This window comes from Oenanthe melanoleuca, chromosome 11, assembly GCF_029582105.1.
Source record: "Oenanthe melanoleuca isolate GR-GAL-2019-014 chromosome 11, OMel1.0, whole genome shotgun sequence".
In the NCBI taxonomy this organism is placed as follows: domain Eukaryota; kingdom Metazoa; phylum Chordata; class Aves; order Passeriformes; family Muscicapidae; genus Oenanthe; species Oenanthe melanoleuca.
The window spans coordinates 6,830,884-6,850,207 of NC_079345.1; the positions used below are offsets into that span (position 1 = coordinate 6,830,884).

At 56.7% G+C, this 19,324-nt stretch overlaps 2 protein-coding genes across 3 annotated transcripts in view; both read left to right on the top strand.

Annotated features, from left to right (window-relative positions):
• The first annotated feature begins 666 nt into the window (after window positions 1–666).
• LOC130257750 (C-factor-like) lies at window positions 667–5,939 on the top strand. Its single transcript, XM_056500573.1, has 6 exons — window positions 667–925; window positions 3,120–3,171; window positions 3,937–4,127; window positions 4,427–4,585; window positions 4,856–4,966; window positions 5,646–5,939. Exons 1-6 carry the CDS (start codon window positions 785–787, stop codon window positions 5,757–5,759), a joined length of 768 nt encoding a protein of 255 aa, XP_056356548.1. The 5' UTR covers window positions 667–784; the 3' UTR covers window positions 5,760–5,939.
• A 3,253-nt stretch (window positions 5,940–9,192) lies between these two features.
• The window catches only part of RIPOR1 (RHO family interacting cell polarization regulator 1), a 31,641-nt gene continuing 21,509 nt past the window's right edge, over window positions 9,193–19,324 (top strand). Inside the window, exons 1-2 of one of the 2 annotated variants that reach the window (XM_056500334.1) lie at window positions 9,193–9,342; window positions 10,116–10,537. Coding sequence is in view for 1 of the 2 variants with exons in the window: in XM_056500331.1 (XP_056356306.1) it covers window positions 17,566–17,827 (262 nt within the window). In the remaining variant the exon portion in view is untranslated. Of the gene's footprint in view, window positions 9,343–10,115; window positions 10,538–17,565; window positions 17,828–19,324 lie in introns of those variants that run through there. The other variant, XM_056500331.1, reaches the window with a different exon arrangement.

Genomic DNA, 19,324 nt, shown 5'->3' on the forward strand with positions numbered 1-19,324 from the left:
CACCACTCTCACAATTCTTCCAAATAACCAAATTCTAATACTAATAGGGAACAATTTCTTCCAAATACCCAATCTATCCCTGCTCTCTGTCAGTCTGAAGCCATGTTCCATGTCCTGTTCCTGCAGGCCCTTGTGCAAAATCCCTCTCCAGCTCTGAGTCCCTTGAGGCACTGGAAAGGCTCTAAAGGCTCCACAGAACCTTCTCATCTCTGAACAACCCCAAACTCTCTCAGCCCATCTTTATAGGAGGGTCTACAGCCTCAGTATCTTCGTGGATCTGTTTCTTTACCAGATTTATTGCATGTAATGGTCAGGGAAAGAGCCAAATCATGTGCATTTATTTCTGAGCCCGCAATAAAACAGCTTGTAAAGGGGCTGGTACTTCCTCACGCAAACCGGTTTAGTTTGGGTTGGATTTTTTTTTTTAAATCTAGTAAAGATTTCTTCTAGTAAAGATTTTTTATCTGGTAAGATTAGTGTGCTAAAGGCGCTGAGGACACCACGCCAGACCCACGGCGAGTTTTCTCCCTCACGGCGCCCTCAGCCCCCTCGGCTCGCTCCGACAACACGAGCTCCTCCCATCAGGGCTGGGACGGTGTTGTGTTTGCACCGGACATGGGGTGGGCAGGCAGGCGAACACACACACAGAAATACAAACACACACAAATACAAACACACAAAAATACACACACACTCTCTCCCTCATTCTCCCGCGGGTTGGGGCAGCCCGGAGCGGCCCGCGGGGTCGGGAGGCGGCGCCAGGCGGGCCGGGCCGCGGGCGGCGATGGCGGCGGCGCGCACCGTGCTGCTGACCGGCTCCAACCGCGGCATCGGCCTGGAGCTGGTGAAGCAGCTGCTGGGCTCGCCGCGACCCCCCGCCTGGATCTTCGCCACCTGCCGGGACCCCGAGGGGCCGCGGGCACAGGTCAGTGCTGGCCGGGGAGCGGCGGGCGCACGCTCGGCCCCTGTCACCGGCGTGGACAACTCGCTGCTGGCGCGGGGCTCCGCTGTCTGAAGTCACCTGTCACCTGAAGCGCAGCCGGCGAAGCATCGGCCGTGCCACCCTTCAGGCCGTTCTGGGCTGCGCTGGGTGTGCCCGAACCCGCTCTCTCGTGCCAAGGCTTCGCCCTGCGCTGCGGGCACGGGCCGACCTGGGCTGGGCTCGGGGCTGGGGCGGTGCGAGCGGCGGTGCTGCTCGGGCCGCTTCTGATGAGTTACGCTGCTCTCTGCAAAATCCAGAGGTTCACAACGTGGGGTTTCCAAAAGTGGTGGCCAGTGGAGTTGTGGGATCCCCCTGTCCCTGCTTTCCACTTTACTAGAACGGGAGAGACATACGTTGCTTCTGCATGGAATCACAAAGCTCCCCTTCTCTTCTTAACATCCAGCTTGTCTGCCTCTGCTTGCTCTCCCACTGAAATACTAATAGGGAGAAACTTGCCCTCTGACAGATCCTGGCTCCAGCTGATTTGTTTGTGGCACCTTCTTGCAAGTGTGTATTACTCCATGTCAGTAGTCCTGGCGCAGTGAGAATCCACCCCACTGCCAATCCAGGGGTGCCCAGCTCACGCTGGGTCAGGTGCCCAAGTTGGCTGGGTCAAAGATAGGCCACGTCTTTTATTTTTGCCCCGTTCTTCCTCCCCACAACGCGAACGACTCAGGCAGTGATGAGATCAGGGACTTTTTTCAGGGCTGGACTGGAGCCAGTTTTCCTACAAGGCGGTCCTCATGCAACTCTCCTAGCCAGGGGGTACTTCCCTAAGCCTTGTCCAGCTGTGGTGGGGTGAGGACAGTGTCATCAAGCTGCCACTGAAGTCCATGACCAAGGACATAGAGAGCAGAGTATTGTTCCACCAGCCTGGTGCCACATCACTTCAGCCCTTTCGTGCCTGGGCCAAGTGTTGGGGTGGGGCAGGCTGCTGCTGGGGTGGTATTGAGACAGGCAGTTGGGAAAAACAGGAGAGGATAAATATCTATTGGCCACCACAAACCAGTTAATGGATTTTACATAATTTCTTGTGCCCAGGGCTAATGTGGGATAATGGAGTCTGGTGGGGAAGTCCAGAGATAACTGACAGTGAACCACAGCCAGTGCCAGCAGCTCTCCTGCTCTATGTTCCTCTCGAAAGAAACCACCAATTTGTGTTTCTCCTGTGGGCATGTTTGGAAGAGGGTTTTAGTTCTAAAAGCAATCCTTCTGGGCACATTGAACAGGATGGTTCAGTTTCTGGTGTCTGAAACCTGCCATAGTTGGAGACTCAGAGCAAAGAGCTGCTAGGAACAGTGAAGTCGAAAGTTTCCCTTTTGAAAAGAACTTCTGAATCCTTCACTGTGTGAGTTGGCACAGGCAGGCAGGCAGGCAGGCAGGACAATCGATGACTAAAACACAAAGAATAAATTTATTTCTCTTATCTTGATAACCAAGGGATCCCTGAAGCAGAAGTACAGGGAGGTACACAGATGCAGGAGACACAGGTACTGTTAAGATCCATGCTAGTTGATCACTGGCTACTGTTTACATAGTTTATCAAGTGTTATTTCCGGCTGTAAGGTCACTTGAATGATTTACAGTCCTTCTTTTCCCCAGTCTTCAGCTTCTAACCCACTTCTCCCAATATCCACATGAGATTAAAACAAACAATAAAAGTGTGCAAAGTGGTTAAATTCACTAATCATTAATGAAGTCCAGAGCGAGTAGAACTGGGACTGGCCTATCCTGATGTGATTTCCTCTTTCACCTATTTTCCAGCAGCCTCTGGGAAACACTTCTGGCTGTATCCCCAGCCAGTTCACATAATTTCCTTGGTAAACTGGTCCTTCACAGTTTGCTCCCATGCTTTGCCGTGGCTCTGGCTGGGCTGCTGATGACGCTTGGGAAAGTGACCACAGCATCTTGCAGCATGGCCATGTCACGCCCTGAGCACATGCACATTACTTTGTGGAGCCTGGGAGGAGCCTGGGAGAAGCCTGAGAACCAAGGCAGGTCCCCAGCCCAGCTGTTCACAAGCACTGAGTAACACCTGGAAGATGTTTCCCTCCGGGTGGGCCATCGCTGGCAGCCCAGCATGATGCTTGGCATTGCCTTTGCCTCGTGCTGATTGTTTCTGTGTCTCTTTTTGTAGGAGCTGAGAGATCTGGCATCCAAACACCCAAACCTGGTTCTTGTAAAACTGGGTAGGTGTGCTCTGCTTCTGAGCTGGTAAATCTGTGACTGCCAGCCATGCTTGCCCCATTTCTTCTTCCCTTCCTTCCTCCCTCCCTCCCTTCAGGTTCTACATGGGGTTCCAGTTCTTCAGAGCTGCTTCAATTCCTGCTGCCAAAACCCCAGCTTCTCCAGACCTGTCTCAGCCTCAGTACCCCATTCCCTGGAGGCTTCTTGCTCCATGGCCACAGGACCAGAGTGTTCTTGAGACCCATCCTGGGCAGCCCCTGGCTCCCCCAGCTGTGCCTTGCTCTGCCTTGATCCCAAGTCCTAGGCAAGACCAGGAGGGCTCTGGAGGAAGGCAGCTCCTGTGGAAATGCTGTAAGATCAGCCCAGAACTTGAACAGGAGCAGAAAGACCTTGCAGAACCATCCCACAGCAGGTCCCAGCACATTTCTCTTGGGGACTTGTCCCCTCAGAACCCTCTGGGTTTTCCAGAAATTGCTCAGACATAGACTTTGGAGGCAGTGGCTGCTGGGAACTGACACAGGATGGGAGTCACAGCAGCGGTTTGCCCCCACGATGGGATTTTCCTGGTGGGAGCCTTCAGCTGCTGGCAGAGGAGGCGGTGCTGGGATGAGCTGGGATGAGTTGGGATGAGCTGGTTTCACAGCACCATCTGGTGCCCGTGGATGGAAGGGCCGCGCGGGTCAGAACACGCAGCTTTCCTCAGTGTCCTCCCCTCCCTCTTGTCCCCAGCACGCGTGTGACTCTCAGACTGTTCTCTCGCACTGCAGATGTGGAAAACCCCTCGGCTATCACCGATGCGGCCAAGGTGGTGGAGGGGAAGCTGGGCGGAATGGGGCTGAACCTGCTGATAAACAATGCCGGCATCTACACCCCCACGGCCTCGCTGGAGACAGTCGATGCTGAGGACATGGTCAGGACCTACAAGACCAACGCAGTGGGGCCAATGCTGATGGCCCAGGTATGGGTGAAGCTCTGGGGATGAAATTTGGCACAGCTTGAGGGTATCCCAGGCTGTCCATGGTCACAACGGAAATCTTGGAGGGCTTTGCTAAATTTCTTGGAGCTGTGCAGGGGGAAGGCTAGGGCTGCTCTTCAAGCCTAAGCCTTCTGCAGCCTCTCTGAATTGTGCAGGGACACTGCAGCAACACCTGGGCTCTCCTGACATCCTGCTTTTCTTCCTTACCCTCCCTGGGTTGCAGTTGCCATAAGTGGGACTGGCTTAAGGCACAGGTGTCCCACTGGATTGCTTCTCCCCAGGCCTTCCTGCCTCTGCTGAAGAAGGCTGCCCAGGACAGCAAAGAAAAGGGCCTGAGTTGCAGCAAGGCAGCCATCATCAACATCTCCACCCTCTTGGGGTCCATCAAGAAAACACCCGATTCCTTCTTCCACCCTGTCATCTCCTACCGCTGCAGCAAGGTATGGACACTGGTGACCTGCCCGGGCTTCTGAGCTCCTTGGGCAGAGCTGCACTTGGCCAGGCCAGATCTCAGGGAAACACCTGGCACTGAGAGATGGAGGGAGTTCCCAAGCTCCCAGGGCATCTCCATGCCCACCCAGGGGAAACACACACTGTCTCTTGAAGACCTGGCTTTACTTTTTCTCCCTCACCAAGAGGCAGTGATGGGAAGGGAATCTGGTTCATGGAGCTTTTTGCTGCCCATGGATAATGCTTCCTTCCTCACCCAGGCTGCCCTCAACATGCTGACCATGTGCCAGGCTCTGACCTACAAGGAAGCTGGGATCCTGTGTGTGGCACTGCACCCTGGCTGGGTGAAGACAGACATGGGCACCCAGGAGGTGAGTTCTGGCCAAGCAGGTCAACAGGGAACCCATGGGTGGCACCCAAGGCTACAAACCTGCACAGGAGGTAGCCCAGGTGGCCAGGATGGCTCTCTGGAGGGAGAATCCACGTGAAAATGAGTTGCCTGTTGGGCCCCAAGGTGCTCATGTCTGTGTTGGGCCCCTGCAGAATGTGTGGATACTGTCTGGGAAGTAGCATCAGCACATATCAGGCTGCTTGTTCAGGGGGAAAAAGGGCCTTTGGGCAGCCTGGAAGATATGCGGAGAATCTGAATCCAACAGAGCAGGGAGGAGAGGAGAGGAGCAACACCATCAAATTCTGTGCCCCATTCCGTGAAGAACTGCAGCTCCATGAGGTTTCCACTCATCCTGCAGGATCTGTGTTTTGCAGTGGGGTGGTTCTTGCAGCACTGGAGTTTTGTGAAGGCTGCACAAAGCATCTCACAGCAGGGATCTCTTCCTGTTTGCTTAAACCTCTGGGTGGCTTCCCAGCCCAAGCCACCTCCATCCAAGCCAGCAGATACTGAACCATCCTCCCACACAGTGGACTTGTCCCAGCTCCCATGGCTCTCTGCTCACTCTGGGTGGAAGGAGCTTTGCTGTTACAGCACATGAGCCAAGCGAGTGCTGCTGGATGGCCTGGAATGATGCCACTGTCTCATTTTGCCCTTTGCAGGCTGACCTGACAGTGGACACAAGTGTGCGGGGGCTGTTGTCTGTGCTGCCAATCCTTTCTGAGAAACACAGTGGGGCTCTGCTCAACTGGGAAGGTAAAGCTATCCCCTGGTGACTGCTCTCGGTCCCCACGAGGGACTCCACAGTGCCATGGGACCTCCTGGTGCCACAGGTGCAACAGGGTGCTCAGCCCTCTGTGGTCTGCAAGGGACCTACTTGGGACTCCAGTGGGTGGGCAGGGTGTGATCCCTGCCTTCACCTTGCTAATAAATAAATAAAGTCAATTAGTACCTGTGCCTTCTCCCAGCTGCAATGTCTCCACTCAGACTGTCTTGCCCCTGGCATTAATGGTTGAACTCTATGATCTTGGAGGTGTTTTTCCAACCTAAATGATCCTCTGATCTGAGCAGTCTGCCTGCCTTGTCTTCAGCTGCTCTGAGCTGAAGGGATGTCCTAGGGGACATGTAACTCACCCAAAGCTCTGCTGTCCTCCTGCTGTCCTGCCTGGCTGCAGGGTATGCCCAGGTCTGCCTGGTCTCTGCCATGCTTCCACCAAAGCATGCTGTATTTGCCATTGATTTCTTGGGATGACTTTGTGCTGGACATGGTGTTTTTGGGAGCAGCCTCATGGCTGGAGTGGGAAGACCAGGTACTACAGTCCACTTCTACAATCCCAGGCAGACAGCTCTTCCCACAGTGGTGCCCCAACTGGGCATGGTACCCCTGGATGGGGGAAGTCTGGTCCCATGGGGGATCAGAGCATGAGAATGGTGCTTCTGTGGGATGGAGAAACTGAGAACCTTAATAAGGTGGTTGGCAAGCCCTGGACTGCATAAATTTGACCAGGAAGTAGTAACAGCCCCAAAGAAATGGATTATGGCGTGGTATTGGGATTTCTCAGGAGGGTTTTGCCCCTTCTGGAAAGAGCTTCTCTTAAAGGAGCATGGCCAAAAGGAGTCAGGACTCCTGCGAAACCAAGCCTGGTCTCAGGTGGGCAGAGCAACCTGGTCTGAAGGAACAGTAAGCCCCTGCTCCTTCCTTCAGAGGCTACCACCTTTTCTTTCTCCTCTGGAGGACCAGCTGAAACATCTGGGTCCCTCTGGGCCTGGGCTTTGCTGGGGTTGTGCCTCTTCCTGGAGTGGGAACTTGCCTGCCACCATGAGCTTTCCTGGGAATCTTGAGGCCATGCCCTGCCTGGCTGTGCCAGAGGAGCTGTGTTCCCCGTGCCCAGGCTGACATGCTCACAGCCTGTGTTGTGATTTCCAAGGCCTTCAGGAGCCAGCACTGCCAGCAGAGCTACAGGGAGCCATACCCACATGAGGCACCCACTGCTGCATGGGTGCCCCTTGCCAGGGAGACACTGACCTCAGCCTCATCCTCAAGGGGGGCTCTGAACCATCTGTGCTTTTCCACCTGATCCAGCCACTTGGTTTCCCATGTAAATGCTTGCTTTTTTCTTTCCCAGCTCATATCTGTGGCTGGAGCATTCAGTGCCCACTTGGGCATCTCCCTATCAGCACTGCAATGGCAGCAGGAGGAGAGCCCCTGGGAAGGAATGGCTCAGGGACAGGACTGTGGGTGAGGGGCCTGATGCTGCTGGTGCATTGCCGTGCTCAGCCCAGTGCTGGCTCAGAGACACGGCCAAGCCTCCTCCGAGTGCCCTCCCTGCCCCTTGGCAAAGGTTCTCCTGCCCCAGTTACTCCACACAAGCCAGCTGGAGCCTGGCCAGTCACCACAGGCTGGCTCCATGTCCTTCTCTCACCATATTTCTCCCTTCTGTCCCACACCACGTGCTGGATCCTGGGAGATGAGCAATGCCAGAAATCCCACCACGGATTGCTGACAGCTTACAGTCGTCGTCCCCCTTGTGGTCATTACCAACCCCGTGAGATGTGTGTCACTGCTCCCTTGGGGACATGGCAGGAGACAGGACTGCTGACAGCTGGGACAAGCTCTGGGACATCACCTGGGATGAGATCAGGTCACCCAGGGCATGGGCAGCCCTGTGTCCTGAAGGTGCTAGGAGGAGGAGCGGGAAGGTCTGCAGGTGGATCCCAGTCTGGCAGTACTGGACACAGCTCCTGGGGAGAAGAACTAACCCTAGGGCACTGCTGGACATTGAAGCACCTGGAGCATCAGCCTGTTGTAATCTCAGTGCAGTGGCCTTCCCTTTGGGTGCTAGGGTAGCAGAATAATTGCTGTGCAGAGCCAAGCAAAAACAGGTCAGTTGATCCCAATTTTCAAGCCAGTAGGAGACTGGGTTAGGGTGATCCAGCTTAGATCTTTCTGCAACTGGGATTCACCCCTGCTGAGTGCTTTGCCTTTACAAGTGCAGCCAGGTGCTCTCCAGGAGCCCATCCTTCCACCCTCTGAGACAAAGCTCATCGCAGGGTGCACATGCTGGAGCTAAGCTACCAGGGACTGTGCCACCCATGGTAACTTGGAGGCCAGGGACCCCTGGGAACTTTAAGGTGCTCCAGGGCATGTGTTCTTCAGGAAGCCTCAGTAAAAGGCCAGATGGGCAGGTCTCCCTGTCAAATGCTTGCCAAGTGGTGTCGGCTTTTCCTTTGCACAAGTTCCGGGTGTTTGTGCTCATGGAGCTGATTATCTCCCGGTTTCCTTTCCTGCCTGATGTTTCCTGCCTCCCTCCCTCCCTTTTGCTGGTTTTGCCCTTTGTGTCAGGCTTATTTCCTGGCTCTGGGAAGTGTCAGACCTCAGTGTCCCCCCTGCTTGCTGGGATGGCAGCACATAGCCCTGTGTCCTTTCACTGGGTGCACTACAGTGCCCCAGGAGACACTTGAAATCCCAGCTCCACCTGACCAGCTAGCGCTCCCTGGGAGCAAAGGCAGGTTTGGACAGAGTAAGTGTGATTTAGGATCCATCTGCTTTTAGCAGCTGATCCATTTCTATTCTGAAGCTGGGGCACAAGTGCCAGTGTTGGTTCCAGCAGTGGGGAAAGCTGGACAACCTCTTGAGGACTCTTCCCTAGACTGCACACGGTCATAGAAACATATCTGGGGACTTCCAGAGACCATGGGTAGGGAAGTTGTCACCCAGAGCAGCTCAGACAGCCTCCCCAAGCCTCTTTGAAGCCATAGTAACATCTGGGGCAAACACCTCTCTGCTCCAGGGAGCCCAGCAGCTCTCCAGGCTCCAGGGATTGACCTCAGTGGTGGGAATAGCCTGCATTTCCCAGGGTTTTCCAGCAGCTGCCTTATTCCAAACCCATAGCCACTGGCAAAGACTTGTTGCACCAGGAGCTGGAGTCAGGCAGGTCTGTGGGTTGGGGTAGGAACAGCGAGGATATTGGGAATCCTGACTAATTTGTCAGGATCAGGGCAAGACCCATTTGAGAGACACCCTCCCACACCCAAGTGGGGAAAACAGCAGCAGGCAGAGCCTCCGTGAAAAGCAAAAGCTGCTACAGGAGGAGAGGGTCAAAAAAAGGAAACGGAACGGAAAAGGGCTGCTCCTGTGAGAGCGATGCAGCTGCGGAGGTGGAGCAGCAGGCAGGTCACAAACAGCCGCGCACGAGGAAGTGCTGGGACACCAGCCAGTGTGGCCAGGCTGCAGCAGCTCCAGGTGCAACAGATCTTTGCTGAGAAGGACCAGGAGCAGAGGCAACCAGAGCTGCAGGGACCTCAGCCAGGACCTGGAGATCCCCTTTGCAGGAGTCGCCAAAACTTCCTTCTGCCAAGGTGTGGGCACTGTCTGTGATGTGGGGGGATGGGGTAGCAGGATGGTTGCTGTGGGGTCCACCTGCTGGGTGGCACTGCAGTCCTGGGGCTGTGAGGCCTGGGTGACCATTCCCAGAGCCTCCAGCAGTGGGAAACTCTGATGCTGGGAAGACTGGATTGTCGGGGACTGCAGGGTTTGGGGGTGCTGGGGTCCAGGCCTGCCGTCAAAGCACAGAGACCCAACTTGTGAGCGTGAGAAATGAGGCTCTGGAGGAGGAATGACTCGGTCCCTGCAGCACCAAGGCTGCTGAGGAAGCCGAGTGGGACCAGCAGATAATGTGCTGAGGCTTCCTCTGGCACAGCTGCAGCTGCAGGGCTGGGGTTGCTCCATCACTATCAGCCCCTGCAGAGCCCTGTGCATCCCTTCTCCCTCCCATATTATTGTTTGGCCTTCTCCCTCCTGTATTATTGTTTGCTGGGAGGAAGCAGCTCACCAAGTCCCACCTCAAGCTTTTAACCCCCTGGTGCCTGCCCTGATGCTCTCCACTCCCATCAGCCAGAGACAGGCAGGCTCCACATCTGCCTTGGGATGGTTTGGTACTGGGAGCTTGCTCCAGGCTTTACTTCCCTAGCAACCAGCAGCACCCATTGACTCATCTCCCTCAAGCCACGTTGTCTCCCACGGGTCTCCCACAACCCCTTTTGCTGAGGGCAGATACTGGCATTGTCACCTCTAAGGCCTGAAAGCTTTAGATGGCAATGATTCCCTCCTTCCTCTCTCTTCCCCTTTTTAGCTGGTCGGATTCTTTCTTGTGCTTCCTCTGGAAGCCCTGTGGTCTGCTGGGGGGCACCATGGAGGCAGCAGCTTTACCAGCTTCACACAGACTTAACCCAAACCCCTAATAAGGGGTTTGGAGGAAATCCATCTTGGGGAAGGAAACTGCAGCACTTCACCAGCTTCGTTTGACAGGCTGGGATTTAATCCGAGATCTCCAGAAGTGCTTCTAGAAGAAGTGGAAATCGGACAGAACATCTCAGCAGCCTTCTCCAGATTGTCATCTTCTCACACAACTGAGCTCTCCTGTATTGTCCCCACTTCTCAACTGGCAGGGAGGGGACATCAGTGTCCCATCAGCACAGGCTGGGCTGTGCCCTCCCTGGTGATGACCACCGAGGAACACCTTCCCTGAGCGTCAGTGTTCCTGCAGCAGCAGAGGTAGGTCAGCCACTGCTGAGCCTGATGGGGTGATGCAGAGATCCTCCATGTTCCCTGTGAATACACCACAAATGTTGATAAGCCCATCACATGCCCCGGTGACCCCTGTGCACCCCAAGAATAAGCCAGAAGTTTGCCTGCTCTGTGCCTGCCACACCCATGGATCTTAAAAACAAACCTGTTTGGGAGCACAGGAGGGTGCACCCATGGGTCACAGAGAGGTGCTTGCCCTTCCTCCCACAGCTGGGCTCTGCCCATGCCTTTGCCCCAGGGATGCCCACAAAAGGGATGATCCCTTGGCCATAGCACCCAGTCCTGCTCTGCAGGGTCCTGCCAGGGGTTTGGAGCAGGTCAGCCTCTCCCTGCCCATCCCGTGGCACCAGCTGGGCCTGAATTTCCAGCTTTTGCAGAACAAGTTCCCAGGTGACTGCACTTGGAGTTGGCACTGTGCCGAAATGTCAGTGTGCCTGTCCAGTGCTGTGAGCATGTGGGGGTCTGTGGGGGTGGTGGTGGGGTTCAGCTGGACATGCCATGGGCTGTGGCAGGCTTCCTGCTGCTGTCTGCAGGACAGGAGTTGCTAGAAGGGTCATCTCGTCGGTCCCCAGAATGTCAGCACACAAAGGTATCTGGTCCAACTGTCCCAGACCTGCTGCCCTGGAGCATCTTCCCCCTCCCCGCTTTGTCTAAAGGGAATGGAGTTAAGACCCTGTGTTGGCAAGAGCAAGGATCCAAGCTCATTCTAATGAGTTCTCTCCCCCATGTCCCTCTCCTCAGAGCCAGGGAACTGACGCTGGGGAGGAACTTGGCTCCTCTTGTTTGTTATTACAGGATAAAGTTACCCTTTAAAGCAGAGCCAGTGCTGTCAGGGCTGCATACCATCCGGGAACATCGCTCCTTCCAGCGGCTCCACACACTTCTGGTTATTGTGCTTGCATGGAGCCAGCCCAGCCTTGGTCACAGCAAGGGGGATGCAGGTGGGAGGATCCAAAAAGGAGCCTCCAGGGTCTTTTCCCACCCTGGGAAATTTGGGAGCATAGGGAAAAGGCCTCTCTCTGGGGAGGAGACCTTTTCTGACTCTAGGATATGTGGAAAAGAGGAGCAGAAAGCAAGGGCTGGGAGCAGTGAAAGGGAAGGTGGATGTGGTTGCGGTGTTTTGGGGTTTCCTAGTCTCCTGGGATGCTCACTCTGGCTCACTGGGGACTCTCTGGATGGGGCAGCCTGCAGGTTGCCACTGTGCTCAGGCTGGGCAGGGGTGTGCAGCTGGCACCTATCACCACCCCACAAATCCAGCAGCAGCTCGGTGTCTCCAGGCAATGTGAAGATGGGAAGAGGGCTGGCTTCTCCTTCGAGCTCCAGCCTCTGTCCCTGGGGATCCCAAATCCAGGAGACCTCACTCTCCTGTGAGCTGGCACCCCAGGAGACACCCCAGCACTCCAAAGCTTTGTAAGCCGTGGGGTTTTCAAGCAGCAGCCTGGCCACCCCACCCACACTAGACCCTCTGGAGGTGGCTGGGGCTTGCTTGGGGTTTGACTGCCCCACACTGAGCCATGACGTGCCTGTGGGGTGGATGGGAGGGAAGCTGACCCGGTGGAGCTGAGCCAGGGAGAGCTTCCTGGCAGTGAGCTCCTGCCTCCAGTGCCTTCCTTGCTGCCACAGATGTTTCAGAGTGGGATGGAAAGCAGGCAGAGGGCTGTGCTGTGCTGTGAGCCCTTCCCAGCCATTCCCCAGCCTGGCATCCACCGGCTCTGCGCTGTTGAGGAGGCAAACGCCAGCTGGGGCCCTGACACCGCCACCTCAGCAGGGTGTCGAGGGAAGCCTGACTCATCCCCAGCAGGAGAATCTGAGACTTGCACATGTAAACAGAGCTGGCTCTCGCACGCCAGGACATGTGACAGATACAGGAGAGACCGGCTGGAGCCACAGCCTGGGGCTGGTGGCATTCACACATGTGCTAGAGGCATGAACAAGAGCTGGAATGGGCCCTGCTCAGGAGCATCACTTGCATGGGGAGGGTGTGGCAGGATCCCTGCTATCAGCGTGTCCCCCCTCTGCTACCCCTACCTCACCAGCAGCTTTTACCAGCTGGTTTTAATCCTGTTAATTCTGTTTGACTGCCACTGCTTTCCTCCAGAGACACCCTTCCCAGCACAAACCCATTTGGGCCAACAGCTCAGGAGAGGTAGAATAGCTGCAGGATGACCAGGGCAATGATGGCCTCACCACCTCTGGAAGTATTAAAAAAACCACACAGATGTGGCATCTGGGGGATGTGGTTTAATGGTGGGCTTGACAGTGCAGGGTTAATGAACTTGATGATCGTAGAGATTTTTTCCAACTGTAATAATTCTGTGAGAGCAAAACTCCTGAGATGCCACCCCACAGTGCCAGCTTCAGAAGTAAAGTACAGCTTGTGTTGTCAGGAGGTCTCCCTGCATGGATGGAGAGAGCACAAAAATGCAATTCTGGGACCATAGAAGCTCCCCAAGTGCCTGTTTCAGGAGCAGAGATCACTCAGAAACCTCACAGTTATTGAGCATGTGATTTCCCTTGGGTTTAGATGTGCCATGCTGTGGGCTCTGGGCTGGGAGAGCTGTAGGTCAGTGGGGAGAGGAGGTATCACAGCCACTTCCTATCCTTGCTTACCCTGCACAGCTGGTTTCATTTCCTTAATCCCCATCCCAGCATTTTCTTTGTTGTTTTCTTTGGAGGGGACAGAGCTTTGCTGGAGGCTGGTGCTCACTCAGTGAAAGAAGCACTTTCAGGCTCTGGGAGGCACAGGCATGCCCACTGGCTGTTCCCAGATGGACTCACTCTGCTCTTGGGTGTAGCAGGAGCTGCTCATGCAGGGACAGGGACCCCACCTCAGCAGTGGAGCGGATCAGGGTGTGTGTGGGATCCCCTGCCCTGCTTGGAAAGACTATCTTTACATGCATTTGCATACAGCTCTGCCAAATTTGCAGACTCAGCCCTGCCAAAATACCTCATGCTCTGAATGGCCTTTTGCTCTCACATCCTTGCAGCACCAGCTTTGAGGCAATGCATTTCTACCTCAGCCAGCTTGATTGGCCAAGCTTTGCTTCACCTGGTGCAGTGTTGAATCCTCAAGGCTGCTGGCACCTCAGCTGTGGTCCAGCTGTGCCAGTTGCCCTGCCACTGGCTACGTCTGCTGGGCTGGGCTGGTTTCTGGGCTTGCCCACAAACTCAGCCTTCCTGCTCAGTGTTGGACAACAGCAAGGAATCTTGTGAATCATGGATACTTTTGGAGTGATCCTGCGGGTGTGTGCATGAGCTGGTTCCTGCTGTGCTGAGGTGGGGATGGCTGCCTGCTTGCAGGAGGTGGAGTGGTCCCAGGGGATGTTCAGCCCTTCAGACTTAGCTAGAATAGCAGCTGGAGATGCTGCCAGCAACTTTCCTGGGTGGAGAAGGGAGTTAGGAGTGGGGGCAGGTGGCTGGAGAGCCTGGACCAGTGCTGTTCTGCAGCTCCTTACCTTCCTGGCCCATGCTGGGGCTTGGAGCTGAAGTCACAGTCTGGATGTACTGGCTCTGTTGTAAAGCCCTGACCCGAATTCTGGATTGCTGGCCAGAGTCTGGGAGAGCTGAGCAGCAACCAGTGCTAGCCAATACCGAGTACGATTGTGGCCACTCCAGGGGTGTTCTGCCTTCCCTTTTCCTGGCCCCATGGGCAGGCAAAGTGCTGGGACATGCAATTCTACCCCATGGAAAAAGTCAAGTTGGGTCAGGGCTGTGCCCCAGCCTGCTGCTGCTGTGAGCTGGCCCCAAGTGTGTTAGGGAAGGTCTTCCAGCAGGCTCAGGGGACCTGCTGGCACAGCCTTTCTGTGCTGCTGGCCAGTTCCTGAGCATGGCCAGAGCTCTGGTGAGTCAGCTGGAGCAGCAGCTCACATTGCTCATGCTGCATCAGCACCGCCCTGGCTCCCTTAGCTTTTTACCAGGTTGTGTTCCCCAAAAATGCACAGTGGAGGGATGCGGAGCTCGGTGCTGGGATGCTTGACGTTCATCTCCAAGGCAGTGGCAGGGATGGTGGCAGGGATGGTGGCAGGCTCAGTGGAGGCACCTCAGCTGCTCACAGGGGTGGTGGCCGGGCTCTGAGTGTGCTCAGCACGCGTGACTGTCCTGGTGCAAGGCTTGGCACCCCAGCCTGTGTGCATTGCCTTGCTCCAGCGCAGAGCAGGAATGCTGAGCACGCAGCAGCTCCAGCCTGGAGCCAAGGGCTGGCCTCCAGCCCTCAGAGAGAGGGGAGAGGAAGACGTGGCTCCAGGCCCAGCCTGCAGTGAGAAGAGCAATTTGGGCAGAGACCCGCGGTGCAGGGCTCCGCCGACGGCTCAGACCTTTCTCTGCACCACGGCAGGCGGCTGCAGGCAGCTGGCACGGCTGCTGCTGAAGCTGCCAGGAGGAGGGGAATGTGCTTGGAGTGGTCTCGGGTCACCAGGCTCTGGAAAGGTGCAATCCTGTGCTGGGAGGAGCTCACTAATACTAGCACATTCTCAGACAAAGTGCCCTTGAGCTGAGGAACTTTTTCCTGCACCAATACCCAGCTTCCCAACCAGACTGCTGGAAATGCTTCTTTAGTAACAGGAGTCCAGGAGTATCCATATCCATATCCATATCCATATCCATATCCATATCCATATCCATATCCATATCCATGCTGGAAGGGTTAGCCCAGGAGTATCTATATCCATAATGAAAGGATTAAACCAAGAGTATCCATCCATATCCATGCTGGCAAGATTAGCCCAGGAGTATCCATATCCATAATGAAAGGGTTAAACCAAGATTATCTGCATCCATGCTGGGAAGGTTAACCCAGGAGTATCCAAATCCATGCCGGGAGCTTTAACTCCTTCCTGCCAGCACGCACCATACCTCCATAAGTCTAGGAGGGAGTTTTGGAGGGCAGGCAGGCCAGGGGTGCTGCCAGAACTTGGGCAGGAGCCTGTCCTTGTTTTTGTTTGCCAAGCTGGTCCGTGCTGAGCAAGCTCCCAGAGCAGCCAGTGCGATGTTCCAGCCCTGGCCTTGGCACAGGGAGTGCTTGGCTCCACAACCCAGCCTGGCAGGGCAAGCGGGCATGTGGCCGAGGGGAGGGTGCACTCCCCTCTCCTGTTGGCTGCAGGGATACAGCTGCTCCCCAGCAGCAACCAGGAATAGGGTTTTACCTTGGGATGATGGTGCATAGGTAAGTGGAATGTGGTGCTGTGGGTCAGTCTACCTCCAGGCACCCCAAGCTTTTACTGAGAAGGTGGTCAAACCCTGGAACAGACTTTCTGGAGAGGCGGTCGTTGCATCCAGTCTGGGGACCCCAAAATAGGAAGAATGTGGACCTGTTTGAGTGAGTCCAGAGGAGGCCAGGAAGATGCTCAGAGGTCTGGAGCATCTCTGCTCTGGACACAGGCTGAGGGAGTAGGGGTTGTTCAGCCTGGAGATGAGAAGGCTCCAGGGAGACCTTGGAGTCCCTTCCAGTACCAAAAGGGGCTCCTAAAAACTTTAAGAATGACTTTAGACAAGAGCAGAGTGCCAGGACAAGGGGGAATGGCTTCCAAGTGACAGAGGGCAGGATTAGATTGGATATTAGAAAGAAATTCTTCCCTGTAAGGGTGAGGAGTTTCTGGCGCAAGTTGCCCAGAGAAGCTGTGGCTGCCCCATCCCTGGAAGTGTTCAAGGCCAGGTTAGATGAGGCTTGGAGTAATCTGGTCTAGTGAAAGGAGCCCCTGCTCATGGCAGGGGGTTGAAACTAGGCGGTCTTTAAGGTGCCATTCTGGGATTCATCAACCATATGGCTTGGTGGATCCATCCTGGCAGTCCCTCCTTGTTGGCCTTTTGGCTTGGCTTTTCCCTGGTGGCCTCAGGACCTGCTGTCCCCTCTCCCATCTTTGCATCACTTCTCTTTCCGTGTAACCAGGCCAGCCTGGAGAACTGGGCTGGGAGCTGGGACGCCCTGGCTCTCACTGAGCAACCTTGGCAGCAAATGCTCTGCTCCTTGGTGTGGCCCCAGGAGAGTGAGAGTGGTGCAATGATTTCCTTGTCACTGATACTGCCCTGCTCCACTGGGCTCCAAGACCTGATGGTGGTCTAATTAGTGTTTCTGCCTCATAGGGCTGGCGGGAGCACTGCGCAGCCTTGTCCTTGCATGAAGGATGTCTCACCAGGGCTGCAAAGGTTTCAGTTCCATTTAAAACTGGGTTGACTCAGTAGGATCTAGGACAGGTAGGAGAAAGATGGTCTTGGGAGAAAGTAGAGGAGCAGGATGCATCCCCCAGAGGCATGTGGCTTCCTTACCCCTGTTCGGGGGTGCTCAGAGGTGTCAGGGTTTAGGAAGTGGATTGGCAGTTGTGGAAGCAGCACCGTGTGACTGTGGCATCCCTTGGGTGACAGCCTGCATTTACACTGGGGCTGCCTGTCCCTTAGTTGGGGAAGCTGGGAGCGCTCTTCTGCTGCTCCCCTAGGATGCTGGGACCTGGTGGGATGGGGAATGTGGATCAGTGCCAATGCTCTGCTCCCCTAGAGTGGACTTTCTGGTTGGCAGAGGTCCGAGTTCGGTTCAGTTCGGTGCAGGAGCTGGGGGAGGGAAGGCAGGGTGGGGCGCTGGATGTCACAGAGCTGGGAGCAAGGATGTTTAGGTGCTTCCTCTGCCACCGACTGACTGATTGCACAGCCTTGGCCATGTCACTTCACTGCTGGAATGCGAAACATGCCCGGGGTCTGTCAGAGAGCACTGAACCTTGGGAGGCTGTGAGGGGAGACGGGAGTGCTGAGGGGGAAGGTGCTGCTCCAGCCATCGCTTCCCTGGCAAGGGGAGGCAGTGGGCGCTGTGTGCGGCAGGAAGGCGAACAAGCCGGCTGCCCCCGCTCCCCTGGCCCGGGGGAGGTGGGATCCTGCTCCGGCTTATGGTGGGGCTTGTGGACCCCCGGGGAATGCTGATGGGCCGGCGGGTCTGGAACCCCCGCGGGGCCGCGGTGGCGGTGGCGGTGGTAGTGGCGGCGGTGGTACTGGTGGCGGTGGCGGCGGTGGCGATGGCGGTGTCGGCAGCGGTGTCGGTCGCCTCGGGGAGGGAGGTGCTCCCGTCCATGCAGCTGCCATTGGCGCTGGCTGGGCCGTGGTTTCCTGCCGAAATCACATGGCTCCCGCGTTTCCATGGAGAGAGCCGGGGTGGGCGCTGCCAAGAGCCTGCACGAACTCCCCGCTTGCTCCTGTCCATGGGAGTGGAACAAAGGGGATGCAGCGAGCCAGGCCCGATTTCGCCCCGCGCCTCGTCCCCCGTCTCTCCTGGGACATGTGAGTGCCACCCGCACCTCTGCGCCCCGCGGTCGGGTGGGGTCGGGGGGAGCGGGGTTGGTGGCTTTAGCAGGGCTACACCCTTGGGGGGCCACGTCGCCGCAAGCCACCGCCCGCCGGCGTCCCCTCTGCCGCCACCCCGCTGGCGCCCCACGCCGCGCTGGAGTGTCCGGGCACGGCGGGAGGGCGGCGACAAGGACACGGACACGGACACGGACACGGCGACGAGGACACGGGGACACGGACACAGGGACACGGGGCTCCGCTCCTCCGCCCCACTGCCGGTCGGAGGGAGCCTCCGCACCCCGCGGTCCGGCCGGCACCGGCGCCGGAGACGCCCGGAGAAGGAGCCGCCTGACAGTGGGATATCAGGGCGAGCACCCCCAATGTCACCCGGTGTCCCCCAAACCCTGTCTGGGATATATCATCTTCTCCAGACACTCTTTCGCTCCCGGGTTTGGAATGACGCTGGTGGCATGAGCCGTATCCTGGCCCGAGTCGTTGGGACTCCGAGCAGGGGTACGGCGGACGAAGGACAAGCTGCCCGTGCCCGTACAGGCCCATACAGGGCCGTGCCGGGCGGCTGCGGGACGGCAGAGCCCCGGGTCCCGCGGGAGAGGCTCCGGCCATGTCCCCATCGCTGCCCTGCGCCCGGGCGGCACCCGAGGGACCGGGGTGCTCCGTGTCAGCTGGGTGCTGCCTCCTCCTCCCCGCCGGGGTGACGGAGGGAGGAATGCTCGGAGGAATTAATGAGACAGATCTCGCTTTGTTGCTGGCCCGATCCTCCTGTCTCCCAGCCCTTCCCAGCCTGCCAAGAAGTGCTCGGGAAGGCCTCGTACCATTAACCCTTCCCCTGCCGCACCTCCGGCCATCCCAGGGCGTGCAAACAGCCTTAGCGGGTTGTGCCCTTGCCACATTCCCAGAGGAGACTCCCGAGGGCACTGGGAAGTCGTGACCATCCTATAAACCCCGTGTCTCCCATCTCCTGGCGGGTGGCCTCACTGCGTCCCCCGGGCAGGGCTGTGACGCCGCGCAAAATCCGGCAGTGCAGGGCTTGTCACCAGCTTGTCACCAGCGGTGTTGTCTCCTCTCGGCTTGTGGGGGTCCCCAGTGCATTGCCACAATCCCCTGGGTGGAGAGGAGCTGTGGTGGTGTGTACCCCCGGCTGTGTCCCCAGGGAGGACATAGCATGATGAGGTTGAGCATGGAATTGGGGGCAGCAATGGACATGGCAGTGATGGGGGGTGTTGGGGGAACAGCTGAGAGGTGTTGGGGTGCAACCAGGGGATAACTTGATCTGCAGTGAGGACAGTGGTGAGGACAGGGATTTCTCTTCCCAAGCCTTGCTGAGGCTCCTGGTCAGAGCTGCTGCTTTGCCCAAGAATCTGCTGGCTGAGTTGCAGCAGGGTGCCTGCGATGGGCATTGTCCAGTGCTGGCGGGGCAGGAGGAGCTGGATGGGTGTAGGGTGTCCCCCAGGAATGCCATTGGGCTGGGCT